General features: G+C 41.6%; 1 protein-coding gene and 1 long non-coding RNA gene across 13 annotated transcripts in view; one reads left to right on the top strand and one right to left on the bottom strand.

Annotated features, from left to right (window-relative positions):
• The window catches only part of Gm33198, a 38,624-nt gene extending 38,294 nt beyond the window's left edge, over positions 1-330 (bottom strand). Inside the window, exon 1 of the long non-coding RNA XR_003950984.1 lies at positions 80-330. This is a non-coding gene — a long non-coding RNA (predicted gene, 33198). The remainder of the gene's footprint in view (positions 1-79) is intronic.
• The window catches only part of Gm3629 (predicted gene 3629), a 65,174-nt gene extending 42,088 nt beyond the window's left edge, over positions 1-23,086 (top strand). For 4 of the 12 annotated variants that reach the window (XM_030248172.1, XM_030248173.1, XM_030248175.1 and 1 more), the window contains 3 exons: positions 20,652-20,814; positions 21,772-21,903; positions 22,580-23,086. In XM_030248172.1, coding sequence (XP_030104032.1) covers positions 20,652-20,814; positions 21,772-21,903; positions 22,580-22,772 — 488 coding nt within the window. In that variant the 3' untranslated portion in view covers positions 22,773-23,086. Of the gene's footprint in view, positions 1-2,571; positions 3,725-5,594; positions 5,654-20,651; positions 20,815-21,735; positions 21,904-22,579 lie in introns of those variants that run through there. The other 8 variants (NM_001374232.1, NM_001374235.1, XM_030248170.1 and 5 more) reach the window with 5 other exon arrangements.
• Positions 23,087-24,491: the final 1,405 nt, after the last annotated feature.

The raw sequence follows: 24,491 nt of genomic DNA, 5'->3' as shown, positions 1-24,491 counted from the left end.
ATCATAAGTCCTACTCCTGGAAGGACCAGCATAAGCTATCCTCCTCCAGAAAGCTCCCCAAACCCTGCCCAGGACTCACTGGACCTTCCCCAGGACCATTTCTTTCTTGTTGTTCTACAGCATGATAGAAGGTCAGCCTTCTTCTGTCTTGATATGGCCTCTCCTTGTTTTCCATTCTCACTTCAAAATAGCCTAAGCAGCCTGAACAACATGCCTGCTTGCAAAACTAATAGGCTCTAAAGGGATTCTCCATAGGCTGCTGGTGTCACCACAACACTGGTGACATCACAGGTGATTCTAGGGTTCTCCTGAACACAAGAGATTGTCCCCGAAAGGGACTACTGGTGATGTCACAATTAATAATGGATAGTAATGGAATGTTTTCAAACTGTGTTACATACACTGCCCGACTGAAGGGCAAACATTTATTTGTGAGAAAGGGTCGTCTTATGTTGCCCAGGCTAACCTAATAAGAATAGAATTTGTGGATAGGGATTTTTCCAAAGAAGCTATTACAAATATTCTCTATATGATCAAAAAAACACAGAGGAAAAAGAAAATATGATCAAGAGAGATACGAAGGATGTGCAAGACATCTTCTGTAGAGAAGGGGAGGTGTGGAGTGGAAACTCAGTTCCATGCAGGGGAAAGGGATGAAGGGAGATGGGGGAGGTTATAAATGTGGAGATGAAAAAAAAATGATACTAACCCTACAGTATAGAATAGGACTTGGTGGTTTGGGTATAAATGTGTGGTTATATTCACATATACTTCACCTCTGTTTTTTTTAAAACTATGTCTGTATGTGTGTGAATTTATATCTGTATGTGTATATGTGAACATGTACATGCATTTTCTAGCTCTGTTCAGGGAGAGGACCTGTGAGCAATGACCATATTGCACAGCCAGATCTTGGTTCTTAAATACCATTCTCTAAGGAACCAGGGCTCCCTGGAGGAAAGGATGACTTCAGGACTGAGAAAGAAATAAGAGGAGAACCTGCTTTTACTCCAAACTAGGCAAATGCTCAAAGGAATGAGGGATTCACACCCAAAGGACAGAGTAACCAGCTTTTAGCCTGTGCTAATTTAAGATCAAAATAACAGATGACAGGAGCTGGAGAGAGAAATGGTCGAGTGGTTAAAAGCATGGCTGTTCTTCCTGCAGACCTGGGTTCAATTCCCAGAACCCACAGTGCTGCTTATAGAGGATCTGGTATCCTCTCTGCCCTCCATGAGTGCCAGGCACACACATGGTGTACAGAAAGACATGCAGGCAAAATACCTGTACATGTAAAATAAATAATAAATTAACCAAGATTATAAACTATTGATTAAGTGGGGACACCTGAGTCCATAGCAACATAATTAAATATATTAAGAACAAACAAACAAACCAGGATGTTTTATGAGTAAGAAAAGAGTCACACAATCTTGATCTACCTTTCCCAAATTTCAAGATACTGAAGAACTGCAAAGGGAAAAAGAATTACTTCTCATGGAGAAACTGTGAGGATGTCACCTTAGTCAATAATCAAAGTTAATGTCAATAGTAAGTGGCAACTCAAAATCAAGTCCCACTTGGAGCTGGGCAACAAAGCAACACTCTATGTGGTCAAGGTTTTCTAACTAGAATTTAATCAGAACAAAATATCAGATAAGGGGGACAGCAAAACGTTCAGTGGGTAAATATCTTTGTTGCCATGCCTCACGCCCTGAGTTTGATCCGCAAGGACCACATAGTGAAAGGAAAGAAATGTCAGATGAGCCCAAACTGAGTGACCTTGCATAAAATAAATGTACCACAATCTTAAAAATGTGTCAAGGTCTCGAGAGAAGCTGTGTCACACAGGACAGCTAAGTGCAAGACAGGATTTTCAATCAGGTCCTTTTGCTAAAGAAATTATGATTGGGGTCATTTTTCACATTTAAATGGGGTCTCACTATTAGAATGGAAATGTGTACCACTATTGACTCTGATCATTACACTATATCCATGGAGAAGAATATCCTGAGTAGCAGAAAATAGACATTAAAGCATTTGAAGGTGGAAGGCCAAGCTCTTGTCACTGTACTTGTGACTTGTCAACTGACATGTCTCCAGGACAGAAATAACTTTACAGAAGAAAGAATGTCATCATTTGAAAAACACAGTTTTAGATTTATGGATGTGTGTGTGTGTGTATATGTGTGTGTGCCACATGAGTGTGGATACCCAAAGGGACCAAGACAAGGTGCCAAATTCCCAGAGCTGGAGTCACCAGTAGCTGTGGGTTGCTTGACCTGGGTGCTGGGAACTGAGCTCTGATCTCTTGTAAGAGCAGCAAGTATTCTTAGTGCTAAAGCCAAGGCATCGCTTAGCCCCTGCTTTGTTTGTAAAGTGGGTTCTTATTGGTCTGGAGCTCTTCTGTTAGCCAGGGTGGCTGACCAGTAAGCTCCAAGGATCTGCTTGTCTCCTGTGTGCTAGAATCACAAGTGCACACCGTCACATCTGGGGTGAGGCTCAAACCCAGGTCTTCAAGCTTTTGTGGCAAGAACAGTAACTGAACTTTCTCATTCTCTACTCTGACAGTAGCATTGATCTTCCCAGACTGATAACTGCTGAAATCCAGGTCACGGCTCACCTCACCAAACTCAAAGCAAGGAGTGAGGAGAGGGAGACTCTAGACAGCCACTGGACTACAACCATCGGCTCTGAAATAATGAGAAACTATTGTAAGCAGACAGATGCCTTGATGTCTCTGAGAAGTTGCAAAAGAGACAGCTGTCTATGAAGATAGAAGCTAGACCGCCTGTCAAGCTGACATGGAATGAAGAGCTACAGTTCCATCTTCATTACATCCTGAAATTGAGCTCCATCTTCAAATTGATGCCTCAGAATCCATAGGAGCCATCAAGCAAAGAAATACACCCTGACAGGTTGTCATGGCCTCCGCATATGTGAAGTTGCCTGTGCACTAAAGGTTATCAGTCATGATGTCATGTCCTCAGCTGGTTTGCCTGCATTAATGCAGTTACCCAGCGCTGCTTCAGTCTTTTGTGTAGTTGATATTACAAGCTTACACCACCAGGCTTAGTTAACAGTCCTGTGTGTGTGTGTGTGTGTGTGTGTGTGTGTGTGTGTGTGTGTGTGTAAGGAAGACTCTGCTTTCACTGATAACTGGGCTATTTCAAAAGTTTAATTTCTCGGGATTTAAAACTTCTAAACTTTTGTAAAAGGTACAAATTGAGAATCTCAAAATATTGGACCACCTTGCTTTAAAAACTTTTTTTAATGAAAAATGGTGTGTGTGTGTGGCTAAGACACAAGTCAAAACACAAAATTCATTTATATTTCACAACTCATGAATATAGCCTGAAATTAATGATTTACAGGATTTTTAATGAGCTTATGCTTTTACTATGACCCTTCAATTGAGGTCAAGTGTGGAAGTTTCTCCTGGTGGCACTGTCTTGGTGCTTAGCAAGTTTTGGATTTGTAAATGTTTTAGGCTTTCAAATTTAGATGCTTAGTGTATGGTGCTTCCCCAGTGGCAATGTAAAATGCATAGGGATAAGTATATACATGGTGCTGGACCAATAGTTACTGAGTTCTTAAATATTTTATCAGCCTTCCTCAAATAGAAGTTTCTCACTCATCTCAATGCAGACCAGAATTTAATTGAAAAGCTTTTGCTTCATTTCCAGCAAGTACAATAAATTAAAGCTGGCCATACTTGAATGTCTATAAGGCTGTTGTATGTTTTATTGATTTTATCATCTATGGAAATATTCTCAATTGACCCACAAAGAGGAGTTTACCTTATTCTTCCTAATAAAATTGAACATACATTTTGAAGAAGGGACTTTAAAGCTATTAAATTCAAATGCTAGAAAAAATATTTACAACGCCCTAAACCGAGGCTATGTGTCCATTCCCTAGCACCATGCATATTTAACTAGTTTACTTCTTGAATGTCTCTCTGTCTCTTTGACTCTGTCTCTCTCTCTATGTGTGTCGCTGTCTCTGTCTATCCTTCTCTCTTTCTGTCTCTCTGTCTCTGTCTCCTGCCTCCCCTCCCCAGCCTCCAGATCTTGCTATGCAGCTCAGGCTCCCCTTAAACCTGTTTTAAACTAGTTCATTTTTCAGTACAGCATTCTCTGAAGTTCATTTCCTATGTGGTAAGGGTCTATCATCAGAAAGATGATAGAAATTAGAAATGTTCAGACCTGACTCCCTAATTAATGTATTCTTCAATTATTACAATCAGCCAGTCTTTTATAATTTTCGAATTGTTTTAAAAGGTACACTGCAAATGGTGTTTACTTATAATCACACCATCCCACAACATCTGACTTAGACCCACCTCTCCTACTGTCACACCATCACACACCATCTGACTTAGACCCACCTCTCTTACTGTCACACCATAGCACACCATCTGACTTGGACCCACCTCTTCTACTGTCACACCATAACACACCATCTGACTTAGACCCACCTCTCCTACTGTCACACCATAGCACACCATCTGACTTAGACCCACCTCTCCTACTGTCACACCATAGCACACCATCTGACTTAGACCCACCTCTCCTACTGTCACACCATAGCACACCATCTGACTTAGACCCACCTCTCCTACTGTCACACCATAGCACACCATCTGACTTAGACCCACCTCTCCTACTGTCACACCATAGCACACCATCTGACTTAGACCCACCTCTCCTACTGTCACACCATAGCACACCATCTGACTTAGACCCACCTCTCCTACTGTCACACCATAGCACACCATCTTACTTAGACCCACCTCTCCTACTGTCACACCATCACACACCATCTTACTTAGACCCACCTCTCCTACTGTCACACCATAGCACACCATCTGACTTAGACCCACCTCTCCTACTGTCACACCATCACACACCATCTGACTTAGACCCACCTCTCCTACTGTCACACCATAGCACACCATCTTACTTAGGCCCACTTCTTCTACTGTCACACCATAGCACACCATCTGACTTAGACCCACCTCTCCTACTGTCACACCATAGCACACCATCTTACTTAGGCCCACTTCTTCTACTGTCACACCATAGCACACCATCTGACTTAGACCCACCTCTCCTACTGTCACACCATAGCACACCATCTGACTTAGACCCACCTCTCCTACTGTCACACAATAGCACACCATCTTACTTATGCCCACTTCTCCTACTGTCACACCATAGCACACCATCTGACTTAGGCCCACCTCTCCTACTGTCACACTATAGCACACCATCTGACTTAGACCCACCTCTCCTACTGTCACACCATAGCACACCATTTTACTTAGACCCCACCTCTCCTACTCCTTTTCATCTGGCGTTTGAATGTTCTCTGATTACTGCAGTTATATTTAACTAATTACATTCATACTTAGAATTTTCAAAGAATCACAAAGGACACAAACACTGTCTTTGACCTAAAGGACCATATAGTCTGTTTGGAAAAGTTTATTTAATAAAAGTTAAATTAGCAAATTTGGTAGGAATACAAAAAGATTAATAAACAGATGAAGGGTTAAGCTAACCTTTAATGAATGAATATAATTTTCATAGGCAAAAAAGGGATGTGGAATGGAGTGGGATGTTCCCAGTGAGGAGCCCAGAATGACCAGGTAAGTAGGAATTTCCACAACACATTACTAGAGCAAGAAGGGGAATCCATTGAAAAGGTATACTAGAAATATTTGAGAGAAATAAGCAAACTTGAAATTGTTATGTGGGGTCAATTTATGAGTCTAACCAGTTATGTACCAATCAGTTTCTTCATGTTCCTGGCCTTGGATTTTTCCCTCTCTTACCTCTAGATTCCGGATTGTAACATTAAGAGTGGCCACTTTCAACGATCACCCTAGCTTACAACAGTTCCTGGCTACTTTTTTATTCTTAATTCCTAGAAATCAGGATTTTATGCTGAAGCTTGATTTTGATCACAGGTGATTAAAGTTAGAGATGTCTTATTCTTCCTAACCAGAGATGTCAGACTAAGGTGGTGAAACTGGAAAAAACATGGCCAAGTCTTTCTGTTACCTTGGGAGCTGAGGGTGGCCATCTGGTATCTGTCATATGCACCAATCAGCTGAGAAATTCACTCTTCCCAGGAAATGCAAATGGCAGGAGAAGCAATGGCTCATCATGGAAGCCTCCCAGTTCCCAGTGGCTCCAGTCATCCCTTTAATTGCTGACCCTTCAACTGCATTTCTGCCCCTGTATTCTATGATACCTTGTGTCTTGTATAAATAATCCCCTCTTTCTGCTTAAGTTAGTTTGCTTTGGGTTTCTGTTTGATACCCAAAGAGTCCTAATATGGTAATAACAAGATACTTCCTGAAACCCTGCTGTCCTCTACTTCTGTATGTGTCCCCCACCTGCATTCTAAGGATAGATAAGCTTTCCCTTATTTCTCTTTTAGGCTTTGTATATTCCCTGCTTTAGAAATCTGAGCATCACAATTCACAATCCCTCTCTATGCCTTTGCTTTGACTCCCTGGCTTTTACTCCCTATCCTTGAAGGAAATGCTAACAAGGAAATGGAGAACACCTGGGAAGGTCATTTATATATGCCTGGGCTTATGAACAGATATGGGCTCCATTAGTCTGAATCTCCCAGGACATATGATAAAAAGGTTAAAAAACAAGAAAGAGCCAGCATATAAACATAGCAGACAATATTGAAAGTCAAAAAAAAAAAAAAAAAGAAGGATGAACATAATAGTCACAGGAGGAAATGTGGAGACAAGGTGTAGAGCAGAGAATGAAGCAAAAGCCATCCTGAGCCTTCCCCACCTGGAGATCCATCCCACATATAGACACCAAACCCAGACAATATGGAAGATGACAATAAGTGCTTTCTGACAGGATCCTGCTATAGGTGTCTCCTCAGAGGCTCCACATGAGAGTGACAAATAATAAGGCACATTTTTGCAGCCACTCTTTGGATTGAATATAGAGTCCCCAGTGGAAGAGTTGGAGAAAGGACTGAATGAGCTATAGGGGGTTGCAACCATAGGAAGAACAACAATATCAACCAATCATATCCCCTAGAACTCCCAGGGACTAAACCACCAATCACACATGGAGTAACCCATGGCTCTAGGCACATTGTGCCAGATGACGTCCTTGTTGGACATCAATGAGAGGAAAGGCCCTTGGTCCTTTAAAGGCTCGATGCCCCAGTGTAGGGGAATGTCAGGGTAGTAAGAGAACACTGTGTTCTAAATAACTTTAAAAGTCCCACAGTCTTTACATATTCTTAAAATTTCAATCTCTTTAAAATATCCATCTCTTTTAAAATTCAAAGTCTTTTTACAATTAAAAGTCTCAACTGTGGGCTCCACTAAAACAGTTTCTTCCTTCAAGAGGAAAATATCAGGGCACAGTCACAATCAAAAGGAAAAGTCAATCTCCAACCGTCCAATGTCTGGGATCCAACTCACGATCTTCTGGGCTCTTCCAAGGGCTTGGGTCACTTCTCCAGCCAGGCCCTTTGTAGCACACGAGTCATCCTCTAGGAGCACCCTCATAGAAGCAGGTGGAAGGGGCATGAGATAAGTGGGTTCTAGGCAGGTAACCAGAAAAAATGGCTAACATTTGAAATGTAAGATTAAAGTGTTTTAAAATAGAAAAAAAAATGAAGACCCAGAAATTAAACTATACTTATGGACACTTGATCTTCGCCAAATTAAAAAATATACAATAGAAAAAAGAAACACCTAAAATAAATGTCGCTGGTCTAACTGGGAGTAAGTATGTAGAAAAAAGAAAGTAGATGCATATTTGTCACCTGGCACAATACTCAAGTCCAGGTTGATTAAAGATCTCAACATAAAACCAGATTCACTGAATCTAACTGAAGAGAAAGCAGGAAAGAGCCTCAAACTTATGGAAATGGGGATAAATGTTATAAACGGGAACTCCAATAGCTCAGACTCTAACATCAAAGTTTATAAATGGGCCACAAGAAACTGAAAAGCTTCTATAAGACAAAGGGCATAGCCAGTAGGACAGATTGACAAACTACATATTGGGAGAAAAATGTTCACTAACCCCCCATCCAGTGGAGCACTAATATCCAAAATATATAAAGAACTCAAGTAGATAACCACCATAAGAGCTAAGAACACAATCTAAAAATGTGGTAGAGAACTAAACACAACATTCACAACAACTCATCTTGAATGGCTGAGAAGCACTGAAGAAGTGTGCAACGTCCTTTGTCTTCAGAGAAATGAAAACCAAAATGACCCTGAGGCTGGTTTCCAGCAGTATACTTTCCAGTGAAGAATGCTAAGATCAAAAAAACTCATGTGAAAGCATATGTTGGTGAGAATTTGAAGAAAGAGGAACATTCTTCCATTTCTGGTGGGACTGCAAAGTGCTATGGCAACTCTGGAAACCAATATGGAGTTCCTCAGAAATTTTCAGATTGATCTACCTGAGAGACAAGGACCAACCTTACTGGTGCATGGCCTGCTACTTTCAGTTTTCACTTGATGGCTTGTTACTCAGATTTTCTTATTGGGCTATGACTTTGCTCTTGTCTTTCTGATTCTCAAGCAGTTCTCTGTTCTTACACATTTTTTGAGATACCTCTAGCCACTGGGACTTATTTATACCTTCAAATCCCTCTAAATTGGGGGGCTTCTAATACTTGGAGAAGCTTAGTGACAAAAGCAAAGTATGTTGAGCCCTTTGGTGTCCAGTGCACACGAATCTATGGGAGTCTAGATATGCTAATCCTCTAGAACATTCTTTAGGAAAGCAGCAGTATGCTCTCAGGTCCCTGTGTGACCTCACCTTTGTCAGCTTTGTCGGCTTTTCTACTGCTGGTCTGAGAACAATTGGAAACTCCTGGAATAGATGTCTCATATCTAATTTCCTTTGTCATTGTTAGTATACTAGTGGGAGTAGGTTTGATGGAAATATACTCTCAAACATTAATCAAAACAGTGCTTTTTATGGACCATCAGGATGAAGTACCAAGTTCAAGGAAAGTTCTGCACGAACTGGTCAAAGCCAGCCAAGTGGAGCAAGAAGAAAGCCAAGCAGAAGTCATTCATTCCCAGCACCCTCAGCACCTTTCTCCAGGACAGGGTCACTTAGTTTTGGTAGGAGAAGGGATGACCTGAGATAGCTGTCCCATATTCCCTCAGAAAAGAAGGGGCCAGGAATATTGGGGAAAGATTATGGGTGTCACGGGGCAGTAAGCAGAGTGTAAAGTGAATAAGTAAATAGATATTAATACAAAAATATTTAATTATTTAACAAAATGGCACAAAATGTATTGTTATAGTAATTCTAGTGTATACACAGGCAATCAGTTTAACACCCAGATAGACTAGATGTTGTAAACTAGGGTGCCTTTGTTATTGACATAAAGTATGCACGTTGCAAACATAAATAAAAAAGAAAGATGTTCATCCCAAAGATCTATTATTCTCCTCAAGTCTAAGTGTTTGTGGTCACCTTCACCAGAATTCTAGAGACACTGTTCATCCAGGTCTCAGGGCTCATCCAAAACACAGACCTGAACCAGCTGTGGCCAAGTGTTCCTGTTCTGCCTCAAGCTTCAGAGACACTGGAGGGGCAGCCCTGGCCTTCAGGTGGCAGCCATTCCAGGTCCTCTGTCAGCTAATGGAGTCTTCCACAGAGGCCTGTCATCTCAAAAATAGAAGCTTGGGTATTCCAAAGATTGGGATGCCACTCTACAGTCATGATGAGTTGGTTACGTGAGACCATAGAAGTTAACTAATGTCTGTATGACTGTTTTCCTTATTTGAAAGTGAGTAATGAGATCATCTGAGGAGTGGTTGCTAAGAATAAAATCACTGATTAAAGTGAATGATAGGACTGTACAGAGCATGGGCTTAATTTTCTGCTTCCAGTGCAAAGAGCTGGGAGAGTTCAAAACAAAACCAATAGAAACAACAGGAATATTAACAACAACAATTTTTAAAAAACCTTCTTAGTGCTGGGATTACAGTTATGTACCAACTCTGGCTAAGGTTTGTATGTATTTATAATAAACAAACAAACAAACATCCCTATTCCAGTTCTAGCAGTTGCCTCAGAGAGAGCTGTGTGACACTGCATGCTGCTTCCTTTCCCCAGATAGCTCAGGTCTTCAGTTCTCTACCAGGTCAGCTGGACCTACGACAGTGTAGTTAACCTTCTTACTGCCATGGTATGATTCTGCAACAATCCTTTTCTTGGTAAAACTGAGCCTGTATAGAGTAAGCCCCTTGTTGTTGGATCCAGGATACTTTAGGCCAGCAAACACGCAAGCCACCCTTAGTGAAAGAGAAAAGGAAAAATCACATTGCAACAATATGTGCCATCATTGGAAGAAAAAGCCCTCATCTTTGAAGCCATCACCTATCTTCCCCTGATTTTTGAGCTCTGCATATTGATATTGTGTGGCTCAAGAAGGTAGTGAAATTCAGATGTTTTCCCAAAGAAGACATACATGATTTTTCACTCTTTATCTGTGAGGTTAGGGGGTATTATAGCACAGGTTCAGCAAAGGCAGCATAAGAACACAGAAGCCAGAGATGATAATGCCAAAGAGAAAGCATCCTGAACTTATAGACACATTAAAATTGAGGTTTCATCTTAACTCAGGTCATTGCACTCCCAGCCCCACCCTCTGAGTCTTTTTTTTTAATTTTTTTTATTACATATTTTCCTCAATTACATTTCCAATGCTATCCCAAAAGCCTCCCACACCCCCACCTCCCCTACCCACCCATTCCCATTTTTTGGCCCTGGTGTTCCCCTGTACTAGGGCATATAGAGTTTGCCTGTCCAGCGGGCCTCTCTTTCCAGTGATGGTCGACTAGGCCATCTTTTGATACGTATGCAGCTAGAGACAAGAGCTCCGGGGTACTGGTTAGTTCATAATGTTGTTCTACCTATAGGGTTGCAGATCCCTTTAGCTCCTTGGGTACTTTCTCTAGCTCCTCCATTGGGGGCCCTGTGATCTATCCAATAGTTGACTGTGAGCATCCACTTCTGTGTTTGTTAGGCCCCAGCCTAGTCTCACAAGAGATGGCTATATCATGGTCCTTGCACTAAATGCTTGCTAGTGTATGCAATGGTGTCATCATTTGGAGGCTAATTATGGGATGGATCCCTGGATATGGCAGTCTCTTGATGGTCTACCCTTTTGTCTCAGCTCCAAACTTTGTCTCTGTAACTCCTTCCATGGGTGATTGTTATCAATTCTAAGAAGAGGCAAAGTGTACACACTTTGGTCTTCGTTCTTCTTCAGTTTCATGTGTTTTGCAAATTGTACCTTATATCTCAATATATTAAGTTTCAGGGCTAATATCCACTTATCAGTGAGTACATATTATTTGAGTTCTATTGTGATTGTGTTACCTCACTCAGGATGATGCCCTCCAGGTCCAACCATTTGCCTAGGAATTTCATAAATTCATTCTTTTTAATAGCTGAGTAGTACTCCATTGTGTAGATGTACCACATTTTTTGTATCCATTCCTCTGTTGAGGGGCATCTGGGTCCTTTCCAGCTTCTGGCTATTATAAATAAAGCTGCTATGAACATAGTGGAACATGTGTCCTTCTTACCGGTTGGGACATCTTCTGGATATATGCCCAGGAGAGGTATTACGGGATCTTCTGGTATTACTATGTCCAATTTTCTGAGGAACCGCCAGACTGATTTCCAGAGTGGTTGTACAAGCTTGCAATCCCACCGGCAATAAAGGAGGGAGACATAACAACAGATCCCGAAGAAATCCAAAACACCATCAGATGCTTCTAAAAAAGGCTATACTGAACAAAACTGGAAAACCTGGACGAAATGGACAAATTTCTGGACAGATACCAGGTACCAAAGTTAAATCAGGATCAAGTTAACGATCTAAACAGTTCCATATCCCCTAAAGAAATATAAGAAGTTATTAATAGATCTTGGTCCGGGACCCGCCGAACTTAGGAAATTAGTCTGAACAGGTGAGAGGGTGCGCCAGAGAACCTGACAGCTTCTGGAACAGGCGGAAGCACAGAGGCGCTGAGGCAGCACCCTGCGTGGGCCGGGGACAGCCGGCCACCTTCCGGACCAGAGGACAGGTGCCCACCCGGCTGGGGAGGCGGCCTAAGCCACAGCAGCAGCGGTCGCCATCTTGGTCCGGGACCCGCCGAACTTAGGAAATTAGTCTGAACAGGTGAGAGGGTGCGCCAGAGAACCTGACAGCCTCTGGAACAGGCAGAAGCACAGAGGCGCTGAGGCAGCACCCTGTGTGGGCCGGGGACAGCCAGCCACCTTCCGGACCAGAGGACAGGTGCCCGCCCGGCTGGGGAGGCGACCTAAGCCACAGCAGCAGCGGTCGCCATCTTGGTCCCGGGACTCCAAGGAACTTAGGAATTTAGTCTGCTTAGGTGAGAGTCTGTACCACCTGGGAACTGCCAAAGCAACACAGTGTCTGAGAAAGGTCCTGTTTTGGGCCTTCTTCTTCGGCCAGGAGGAGGTCCAAATACAAGATATCTGCGCACCTTCCCTGTAAGAGAGCTTGCCAGCAGAGAGTGCTCTGAGCACTGAAACTCAGAGGAGAGAATCTGTCTCCCAGGTCTGCTGATAGACGGTAACAGAATCACCAGAAGAACAATCTCTAAACAGAGTCAACTATAACTACTAACTCCAGAGATTACCAGATGGCGAAAGGTAAACGGAGGAATCTTACTAACAGGAACCAAGACCACTCACCATCACCAGAACCCAGCACACCCACTTCGCCCAGTCCAGGGAACCCCAACACACCTGAGAACCTAGACCTAGATTTAAAAGCATATCTCATGATGATGGTAGAGGACATCAAGAAGGACTTTAATAAATCACTTAAAGAAATACAGGAGAACACTGCTAAAGAGTTACAAGTCCTTAAAGAAAAACAGGAAAACACAATCAAACAGGTAGAAGTCCTTACAGAAAAAGAGGAAAAAACATACAAACAGGTGATGGAAATGAACAAAACCATACTAGACCTAAAAAGGGAAGTAGACACAATAAAGAAAACTCAAAGCGAGGCAACACTAGAGATAGAAACCCTAGGAAAGAAATCTGGAACCATAGATTTGAGCATCAGCAACAGAATACAAGAGATGGAAGAGAGAATCTCAGGTGCAGAAGATTCCATAGAGAACATCGGCACAACAATCAAAGAAAATGGAAAATGCAAAAAGATCCTAACTCAAAATATCCAGGAAATCCAGGACACAATAAGAAGACCAAACGTACGGATAATAGGAGTGGATGAGAATGAAGATTTTCAACTCAAAGGTCCAGCAAACATCTTCAACAAAATTATTGAAGAAAACTTCCCAAATCTAAAGAATGAGATGCATATGAACATACAAGAAGCCTACAGAACTCCAAATAGACTGGACCAGAAAAGAAATTCCTCCCGACACATAATAATCAGAACATCAAATGCACTAAATAAAGATAGAATACTAAAAGCAGTAAGGGAAAAAGGTCAAGTAACATATAAAGGCAAGCCTATCAGAATTACACCAGATTTTTCACCAGAGACTATGAAAGCCAGAAGAGCCTGGACAGATGTTATACAGACACTAAGAGAACACAAACTGCAGCCCAGGCTACTATACCCAGCCAAACTCTCAATTATCATAGAGGGAGAAACCAAAGTATTCCACGACAAAACCAAATTCACGCATTATCTCTCCACGAATCCAGCCCTTCAAAGGATAATAACAGAAAAAAACCAATACAAGAACGGGAACAATGCCCTAGAAAAAACAAGAAGGTAATCCCTCAACAAACCTAAAAGAAGACAGCCACAAGAACAGAATGCCACCTTTAACAACTAAAATAACAGGAAGCAACAATTACTTTTCCTTAATATCTCTTAACATCAATGGTCTCAACTCGCCAATAAAAAGACATAGACTAACAAACTGGCTACACAAACAAGACCCAACATTTTGCTGCTTACAGGAAACTCATCTCAGAGAAAAAGATAGACACTACCTCAGAATGAAAGGCTGGAAAACAATTTTCCAAGCAAATGGTATGAAGAAACAAGCAGGAGTAGCCATCCTAATATCTGATAAGATTGACTTCCAACCCAAAGTCATCAAAAAAGACAAGGAGGGACACTTCATTCTCATCAAAGGTAAAATCCTCCAAGAGGAACTCTCAATTCTGAATATCTATGCTCCAAATACAAGAGCAGCCACATTCACTAAAGAAACTTTAGTAAAGCTCAAAGCACACATTGCGCCTCACACAATAATAGTGGGAGACTTCAACACACCACTTTCACCAATGGACAGATCATGGAAACAGAAACTAAACAGGGACACACTGAAACTAACAGAAGTGATGAAACAAATGGATCTGACAGATATCTACAGAACATTTTTCCCTAAAACAAAAGGATATACCTTCTTCTCAGCACCTCATGGTACCTTCTCCAAAATTGACCACATAATAGGTCACAAATCAGGCCTCAACAGATTCAAAAATATTGAAATTGTCCCATGTATCCTATCAGATCACCATGCACTAAGGCTGATCTTCAATAACAAAATAAATAACAGAAAGCCAACATTCACATGGAAACTGAACAACACTCTTCTCAATGATACCTTGGTCAAGGAAGGAATAAAGAAAGAAATTAAAGACTTTTTAGAGTTTAATGAAAATGAAGCCACAACGTACCCAAACCTTTGGGACACAATGAAAGCATTTCTAAGAGGGAAACTCATAGCTATGAGTGCCTTCAAGAAAAAACGGGAGAGAGCACATACTAGCAGCTTGACAACACATCTAAAAGCTCTAGAAAAAAAGGAAGCAAATTCACCCAAGAGGAGTAGACGGCAGGAAATAATCAAACTCAGGGGTGAAATCAACCAAGTGGAAACAAGAAGAACTATTCAAAGAATTAACCAAACGAGGAGTTGGTTCTTTGAGAAAATCAACAAGATAGATAAACCCTTAGCTAGACTCACTAAAGGGCACAGGGACAAAATCCTAATTAACAAAATCAGAAATGAAAAGGGAGACATAACAACAGATCCTGAAGAAATCCAAAACACCATCAGATCCTTCTACAAAAGGCTATACTCAACAAAACTGGAAAACCTGGACGAAATGGACAAATTTCTGGACAGATACCAGGTACCAAAGTTGAATCAGGATCAAGTTGACCTTCTAAACAGTCCCATATCCCCTAAAGAAATAGAAGCAGTTATTAATAGTCTCCCAGCCAAAAAAAGCCCAGGACCAGACGGGTTTAGTGCAGAGTTCTATCAGACCTTCAAAGAAGATCTAACTCCAGTTCTGCACAAACTTTTTCACAAGATAGAAGTAGAAGGTATTCTACCCAACTCATTTTATGAAGCCACTATTACTCTGATACCTAAACCACAGAAAGATCCAACAAAGATAGAGAACTTCAGACCAATTTCTCTTATGAACATCGATGCAAAAATCCTTAATAAAATTCTCGCTAACCGAATCCAAGAACACATTAAAGCAATCATCCATCCTGACCAAGTAGGTTTTATTCCAGGGATGCAGGGATGGTTTAATATACGAAAATCCATCAATGTAATCCATTATATAAACAAACTCAAAGACAAAAACCACATGATCATCTCGTTAGATGCAGAAAAAGCATTTGACAAGATCCAACACCCATTCATGATAAAAGTTCTGGAAAGATCAGGAATTCAAGGCCAATACCTAAACATGATAAAAGCAATCTACAGCAAACCGGTAGCCAACATCAAAGTAAATGGAGAGAAGCTGGAAGCAATCCCACTAAAATCAGGGACTAGACAAGGCTGCCCACTTTCTCCCTACCTTTTCAACATAGTACTTGAAGTATTAGCCAGAGCAATTCGACAACAAAAGGAGATCAAGGGGATACAAATTGGAAAAGAGGAAGTCAAAATATCACTTTTTGCAGATGATATGATAGTATATATAAGTGACCCTAAAAATTCCAACAGAGAACTCCTAAACCTGATAAACAGCTTCGGTGAAGTAGCTGGATATAAAATTAACTCAAACAAGTCAATGGCCTTTCTCTACACAAAGAATAAACAGGCTGAGAAAGAAATTAGGGAAACAACACCCTTCTCAATAGCCACAAATAATATAAAATATCTCGGCGTGACTCTAACGAAGGAAGTGAAAGATCTGTATGATAAAAACTTCAAGTCCCTGAAGAAAGAAATTAAAGAAGATCTCAGAAGATGGAAAGATCTCCCATGCTCATGGATTGGCAGGACCAACATTGTAAAAATGGCTATCTTGCCAAAAGCAATCTACAGATTCAATGCAATCCCCATTAAAATTCCAACTCAATTCTTCAACGAATTAGAAGGAGCAATTTGCAAATTCATCTGGAATAACAAAAAACCGAGGATAGCAAAAACTCTTCTCAAGGATAAAAGAACCTCTGGTGGAATCACCATGCCTGACCTAAAGCTTTACTACAGAGCAATTGTGATAAAAACTGCATGGTACTGGTATAGAGACAGACAAGTGGACCAATGGAATAGAATTGAAGACCCAGAAATGAACCCACACACCTATGGTCACTTGATCTTCGACAAGGGAGCCAAAACCATCCAGTGGAAGAAAGACAGCATTTTCAACAATTGGTGCTGGCACAACTGGTTGTTATCATGTAGAAGAATGCGAATCGATCCATACTTATCTCCTTGTACTAAGGTCAAATCTAAGTGGATCAAGGAACTTCACATAAAACCAGAGACACTGAAACTTATAGAGGAGAAAGTGGGGAAAAGCCTTGAAGATATGGGCACAGGGGAAAAATTCCTGAACAGAACAGCAATGGCTTGTGCTGTAAGATCGAGAATTGACAAATGGGACCTAATGAAACTCCAAAGTTTCTGCAAGGCAAAAGACACTGTCTATAAGACAAAAAGACCACCAACAGACTGGGAAAGGATCTTTACCTATCCTAAATCAGATAGGGGACTAATATCCAACATATATAAAGAACTCAAGAAGGTGGACCTCAGAAAATCAAATAACCCCCTTAAAAAATGGGGCTCAGAACTGAACAAAGAATTCTCACCTGAGGAATACCGAATGGCAGAGAAGCACCTGAAAAAATGTTCAACATCCTTAATCATCAGGGAAATGCAAATCAAAACAACCCTGAGATTCCACCTCACACCAGTGAGAATGGCTAAGATCAAAAATTCAGGTGACAGCAGATGCTGGCGAGGATGTGGAGAAAGAGGAACACTCCTCCATTGTTGGTGGGATTGCAGGCTTGTACAACCACTCTGGAAATCAATCTGGCGGTTCCTCAGAAAATTGGACATAATACTACCGGAGGATCCAGCAATACCTCTCCTGGGCATATATCCAGAAGAAGCCCCAACTGGTAAGAAGGACACATGCTCCACTATGTTCATAGCAGCCTTATTTATAATAGCCAGAAACTGGAAAGAACCCAGATGCCCCTCAACAGAGGAATGGATACAGAAAATGTGGTACATCTACACAATGGAGTACTACTCAGCTATTAAAAAGAATGAATTTATGAAATTCCTAGCCAAATGGATGGACCTGGAGAGCATCATCCTGAGTGAGGTAACACAATCACAAAGGAACTCACACAATATGTACTCACTGATAAGTGGATACTAGCCCAAAACCTAGGATACCCACGATATAAGATACAATTTCCTAAACACATGAAACTCAAGAAAAATGAAGACTGAATGTGGACACTATGCCCCTCCTTAGAAGTGGGAACAAAACACCCATGGAAGGAGTTACAGAAACAAAGTTTGGAGCTGAGATGAAAGGATGGACCATGTAGAGACTGCCATATCCAGGGATCCACCCCATAATCAGCATCCAAACGCTGACACCATTGCATATACTAGCAAGATTTTATCGAAAGGACCCAGATGTAGCTGTCTCTTGTGAGACTATGCCGGGGCCTAGCAAACACAGAAGTGGATGCTCACAGTCAGCTAATGGATGGATCACAGGGCTCCCAATGGAGGAGCTAGAGAAAGTACCCAAGGAGCTAAAGGGATCTTCAACCCTATAGGTGGAACAACATTATGAACTAACCAGTACCCCTGAGCTCTTGGCTCTAGCTGCATATGTATCAAAAGATGGCCTAGTCGGCCATCACTGGAAAGAGAGGCCCATTGGACACGCAGACTTTGTGTGCCCCGGTACAGGGGAACGCCAGGGCCAAAGGGGGGGAGTGGGTGGGTAGGGGAGTGGGGGTGGGTGGGTAAGGGGGACTTTTGGTATAGCATTGGAAATGTAAATGAGCTAAATACCTAATAAAAAATGGAAAAAATAAAAAAAAAAAAAAAAAAAAAGACCCCATCTAATTCCCTCCATAAAAAAAAAAAAAAAAAAAAAAAAAAAAAAAAAAAAAAAAAAAAAAAAAAGAAGTTATTAATAGTCTCCCAGCCAAAAAAAGCCCAGGACCAGACGGGTTTAGTGCAGAGTTCTATCAGACCTTCAAAGAAGATCTAATTCCAGTTCTGCACAAACTATTTCACAAAATAGAAGTAGAAGGTACTCTACCCAACTCATTTTATGAAGCCACAATTACTCTGATACCTAAACCACAGAAAGATCCAACAAAGATAGAGAACTTCAGACCAATTTCTCTTACTAATATTGATGCAAAAATACTCAATAAAATTCTCGCTAACCGAATCCAAGAACACATTAAAGCAATCATCCATCCCCCTGAGTCTTATATTTGCTGTGAGTACAGCATCATGGTACAACCCGCAACATCCTTATTGCTCAACTTTGCAATTTAGGAAGACAGATATTGCAGAAGTCATGGTTATGAGGCTACAATGTAGTAATGTACAGTCCAGGATGACCTTTGCTCTATGATGCCCACTTAAATTGTCTGGTTGTATTTGAGAACAGGACCATGTGCAAGATAATGTTTTGAAGATAGGACAGCAAGTTTACCATTTATATTTGCCCTGTAGTTGATCCCCTATGTTTGAAAGAATAGGGAGTGTTCCTTATAAAAGATAGCATTGTAAACCAGAGATTTTGTGAAGCACATGGATATATGTATATATATATATGTGTGTGTGTGTGTGTGTGTGTATATATATATATATATATATATATACATACATATATATGTATGTATTTATGTATGGAAAGAATGAAAAGAATGACCACTATCAAGGAATGCACCATTAGCAAATATCATCCAGGTTTTATACAATTAAACGTATAGGAGAAAGATATTTGCCTCTGTGATACAGGAAATCCCTGGGAAATTGGAGTATATATCATATGAATTGACTCAGGTGGCATATTTATTGTTGAGAAAAATCTACTACATCCACAGTCCCTAGAGATTTGGGGCTAACAAAATCTCTTAAGCATGTCAGAGTCCTAACCAACGTTCCCCCTCAAAAGCACATGACATCTAATGAAGCAGTTAGAATTCTCCAGCTTTGGAAGGAGAGGTTTCCAAAGGGGATTCCACGGGTCCATGAGAGGCTCCAGGAGAGGCACCCCAGAAAAGGACCAAGTTGGGGAGAACTAGTTAGCAGGTAGATCATGGAAGTTGCTAGTGACATCATCAGTAATGCCTTCCTTGGAGAATCTCTTGTATCTAGGAGAGAACTAGAATCTTCTGTGTTGTCACCTGTGTTGTGGTGACAGCAACTGCCTGTGGTTCATCCCTTCTGTTTGCTCTGGGATCACCAGCAGGAATGTTTTCCTGGCTGCTCAGGCTATGTCAGAAAGAGAATGGCGATGAAGGAGACACCAGACCAACAAAGAAGGAAGAGGGAATCCTTTCTCATGAAAAAGGAAGAAGGAAATCATTCTGGAGAAGGCACAGTGAGTCCTGGGCAGAGTTGGGGATCTTCCTGGTAGAGGTAGGCTTGAGCTGGGCCTTCCAGGAGTAGGTCTTACAAGCTGAAGCCTTGGACTTTGCCAATGTCAAAGAGTCAAGAATTTCTGATGATTAGTTTGACAGAGCCAGGAATTGACCAACCTGCAGCTACTTTTCTGGGAGCTATTTAATTTCAATTTGAGTGGCAAAGAATGCCAGGAGTGGGCACTATGGGAATATCAGTGTGTTATTCCTTTCATGGAAGGGAGTTGAAACACTTCATCTTCCAGATTACTGTAGGTAACTTGAGTCTCTGATGAAAAGAACAGAGAAGGATGCTTCCCTGGTCATGTCATGTGGTGAGGACTCAGACACTTTGGATTTGAAGACACTCGATTAATTAGAGCTTGATAGTGCTAAGCACTATGAATTTCAGGATTTCCCTGAAACACATCTGATATGACCTGACAATGTTCCCCATATCTTTATGTCTGAGGCAAATTATAGATTTCAGGGCAAGGGGTCCTGTAATAGGGAGTGTGGCATATGTCTGACAGTGGTGATTAGGAAGAGGACATAGCTTAGCAAACCAGCTGGAAGATAGCTTTTCTGCTCTTTTAGGGATTCACCCTGTCTTTACCTTTTCTCTCCCTCAGTCTTCTTCTTGGGACTCAGAATGGTCTCCCCTCTCCTGGGCCATCAAGTATGCAAATTCATTTGTTTTTATCTATCTGCAGGGTCTGCTAGAAATACTTCAACCCAAAATTCCAACATCACTAATCAGATATCAAATATAAATAAAGTTAGAGAATTGAAATTGGATATGAGGAAGATCAGCAATGACATGGAGGAAATGTGTGGAATCCTGAACGTTTACATGTATGAGAATTTGAACTACAGGTAGGAATTATGCCCAGTACCCTGTTGCCTGTATTGTGCCATCTGTTAACCCAATTTCCTTCCATGAATGGAGTGTGTCATCTCCCATCATTCAATTAAGTTGCCCTGACAGGTGTTTAATTGTTGGATAAACAAGGTGCTGTGTGTTTATTATCAACTTCTTTTGTACTTGACCTTGGGGTGCTTGCAATCTGATTGTTGCTGTCAACAGCTGGAAGGACCTGCTCACACTTGCTGCCTCTCAGTGTGTGAATGCAATGCCTGCAGGCTATCACACCTTTACTCTGATATTGTTCATCATATTCTGAGTGATGGCACCTCTCTGGATTTATTGGCATTCTAATTGTGTCTATGTGTGTGAACTTAGCTGTGTGTGTTTTTTTCAGTACTGAGGCTCTGGGACCTTTGATGGTGTCTGAGGATTTGTGTGATGCACAGTTTGCAGGTCCTGTTGGTGTGAGTCCATAGAGGTCCAAAGTGATCACCAGGGAAGTTTTCTCCTGGTGTTTCCTGGTTGTCACACAGGAATCTTCTGGGGGAGGAGGTGTGATAAAGCCTTTCACCTGTAAATAATAGTTGTGTCCTCTGGGAATTCACATAACAACAGGAACCAAGGAATGAGAATCCCTGCCTTAAAAATGAGAGGAAAGTCATTACAGATACGTATAGGACCCTTGCCTGTGGCACAGTGTATTGGAAAATTGTCATAGAAGTAATCTATTCCTTCATGCTTGCCCAGGAAGCTCTTGAAGGTCAGCTAGCTCCATTAGGTCTCCTTGCTCTGCTGTCCTCTGCCCAGGATAGTAAGTTTAATTAGCACCAAGGGGACCCAGTTTTAAGGAACTAGGATGTGGCATGCAATTGGCTTGGGTAGTCCATGATACAGCCTTTTTGCACATGATTATTGAATCCTCAGTTCAGCAGATTATTTGCTTATTGGGCCATGACCTAACACAGGATGAACACTGAATTCAACATCATTAAATCACAACATGAGAAGACAATGTTGGATATGGATAAAATGACCCAGTCCATAATTGCTTCCATGAAGTTCTCCGAGGAACTGTTAAAAGATAACTATTCCTACAGGTGAGTCAGTGACACAACTGAGACCCCCAGAACTAGGCAGGAAATGCTTCTGTCCTTTTAGGACTTTGAAAAAACGCAAGGGCTCTGGTTCTATGTTATCTTTTTTTTTATTTAGGAACCCTGCCCTGAGGCAAGGGTCTTGGATTTGTACCTCTTGGACTCATTTGTCCTAAGTGTGAAAAGTGTCCAAGACCCTCCAATCTTTATTCTTCCAAATTCAAGGACCTCTACATAGAAAACTTTTCCACCACGCTGGGAATATCCAGGAACCCTGAACCTCTAGGGTTCTGACCACAGATTAAAAGATCTAGGATTCCAGACAAAAATGGAAATAGTGTACACATGTTGGGTCAGCTCAACTCTCTCAGAGGAGATAAGCCCTCTCCCTGCTGAAGGTTTTATGGTACCACAGACCTATAATCAACCATGAAGAACATTTCCTCTTCTGTGATGTATAGGGTGCACTCTTGGTGTCAGGGCTTTCAGAAGTTTGTTGAGTCCTGTGGAACATGGGCGGTATCTTGATTTGACCTGCCTCTGTTTGCTGCTGCTATGTATACTGTAGACTCTTCTGGGACTGTCTGGGGTTCAGGACCCTCGTGGGACCATGGGAATTGTAGTAGTGGCAAGCCAATGGAATCTGGCTGGGAATCACCAATTTTTTTTTGTGGATCAGCATCAAGCAGAAACACCACCTCCGTGAGTGCACTCAACTAAAGGAAAAAGTGAGGATATTACCGAATGAGAACAGAAAGGTGCTGTTGGAGCAGGCTGGAATGCAAGTGTCCCGTGGGGAAGAAAAGAGGTTCTGTGAGGAGGCCAGCAAGAACATCTGTGCCTCAAGTGCCAAGGAGCAGCAGATAGGATGATGTGTATCAGAGGCAGATTGCCCTCATGTCTAACCATAAACATAGACAATCCAATGCAACAGTCCACCAACTACTCCAGGCACTCACCTATGTCTCCTCCAAGTGTTTGTTTATGTGATCATCTACAGGGCTCTCTGTGGAGGTAGCTTGGTTCAAGAAACTGCATGTTTGGCATGCAAATGTTCCTGCTCTGCTAGAATCAATAAGGGTGATAGGTTGTTTACACATCACAACACTACATGCCTTAAGTTTGAAGGATGCTGTGTTGGAGCCCTTGTTGAGAATAGCAAGAGCTTTGAAGGAAGAAGTAAAGGCCTGTAGCTCATTTGCTTTACAGGGATCTTGTGAGATTCTAGGTAGGAAATAGTTTGCAGGGATGACAGCCTTGTGTAATTGACAAATAAGTGGATTTCATTGCTGTCTTTTGGTGGCTTCTCTATTACCCCCTTTCCCCTCTATCTCAAAATGGTCTCTGCAGGCTTCATATATCTTGGTTCACACTGAGAAGTCCTGAGTAGCATATTGTCAGTCCCATTTTCTTTGAGTGCTGTTGGAGTGGTCATTCCTGGGCCTGAGAGTCTGGAGTTGTCTGGATGACCAGAGATGACAGAAAGGCTTCTCACAGGCTCAGTTTTGGTGTGTGATTTCTGAGGCTTCATGAAAAAATTTCTTAATATATGCCCCCAATTCTGACCAAGAAGAGTGTACTCTAGTGATTTTTGTTAGATGTTTTTTTTTTCTGTCCCCTGTGACAGGGATTCTCTGTGCAGCACCTGCTGTCCTGGAACTCACTCTGTAGACCAGGCTGTCCTTGAATTCAGAAATCTGCCTGCCTCTGCTTCCCAAGTGCTGGGATTAAAGTAGTGTGCCACTATGACCTGGCTTCTCCAGGGCTTTTTATCCCTCTAAAGTAATCACAGAGTCGTTGGGTCTCCCTTGAAACATCTCCTCTGCATAGTCTGAATTATCTTGGTTCTGAACCATAACAGATACCTCATTATTTTGTGCTCAGTTATGATTTTATGTGAATCAGTCTGTGTGTGCTTCTGTGTGTGTCTTTGTCTGTGACAGTGTGTCTGTGTGTTTCTTTTTGTGTATGCATTGTTTCCGTGACCTGTGTCTCTCTCAGTATGTTGGGAGGCCATTCAGTGACATCTGAGTTGTGCAGTTATTCTCTATATTACTTCTTTGAGCATTGGTCTCTCAATAAAAGTGACATTTCCTGTTTTGTTCTGTCCAGTAGTCTTTGCATCTCCTGTTCACTATCAGGTAGCACCCCCTCTCACATTTATTTCAACAAATTGATAAACAACACAGCTATTTTAAAAATAAGTGTTAGATTGCTTCACTTTCCCTGCATAGATTTATCTCCCTGGGAGATTTGGGTTTGTCTTATTGGCTCCACCATGAACATGCATAGAATCCTACCGTGCATCCCTCTGCTAACATGGTTTTTGTAACTATATTGTGGGCATGGCTTTGTTTCAGGATAGATTCCTCTTCATATTTGGCACAGTGCTGCATTTCATAAATGTCACAGCACGTTATTTCACCAGCTTTCTTCCTACTGATATTGAGGAAGATTTAATATCACATGAACTGTAATAGGTTGAAAAGTTCCTGGGTAGTGACCAAAAGTCACTGTCTTCCTCTGATGCTACCAAGGAACCAGTGTAGTTGTAGGGAAGGCTACTGAGAGAGTCAACATGGGGCTTGCTG

Source organism: Mus musculus, chromosome 14, assembly GCF_000001635.26.
Source record: "Mus musculus strain C57BL/6J chromosome 14, GRCm38.p6 C57BL/6J".
Taxonomy (NCBI): domain Eukaryota; kingdom Metazoa; phylum Chordata; class Mammalia; order Rodentia; family Muridae; genus Mus; species Mus musculus.
Note: the sequence above shows the minus strand (reverse complement) of the source record. Positions and strands in the feature narration are given on the sequence as shown.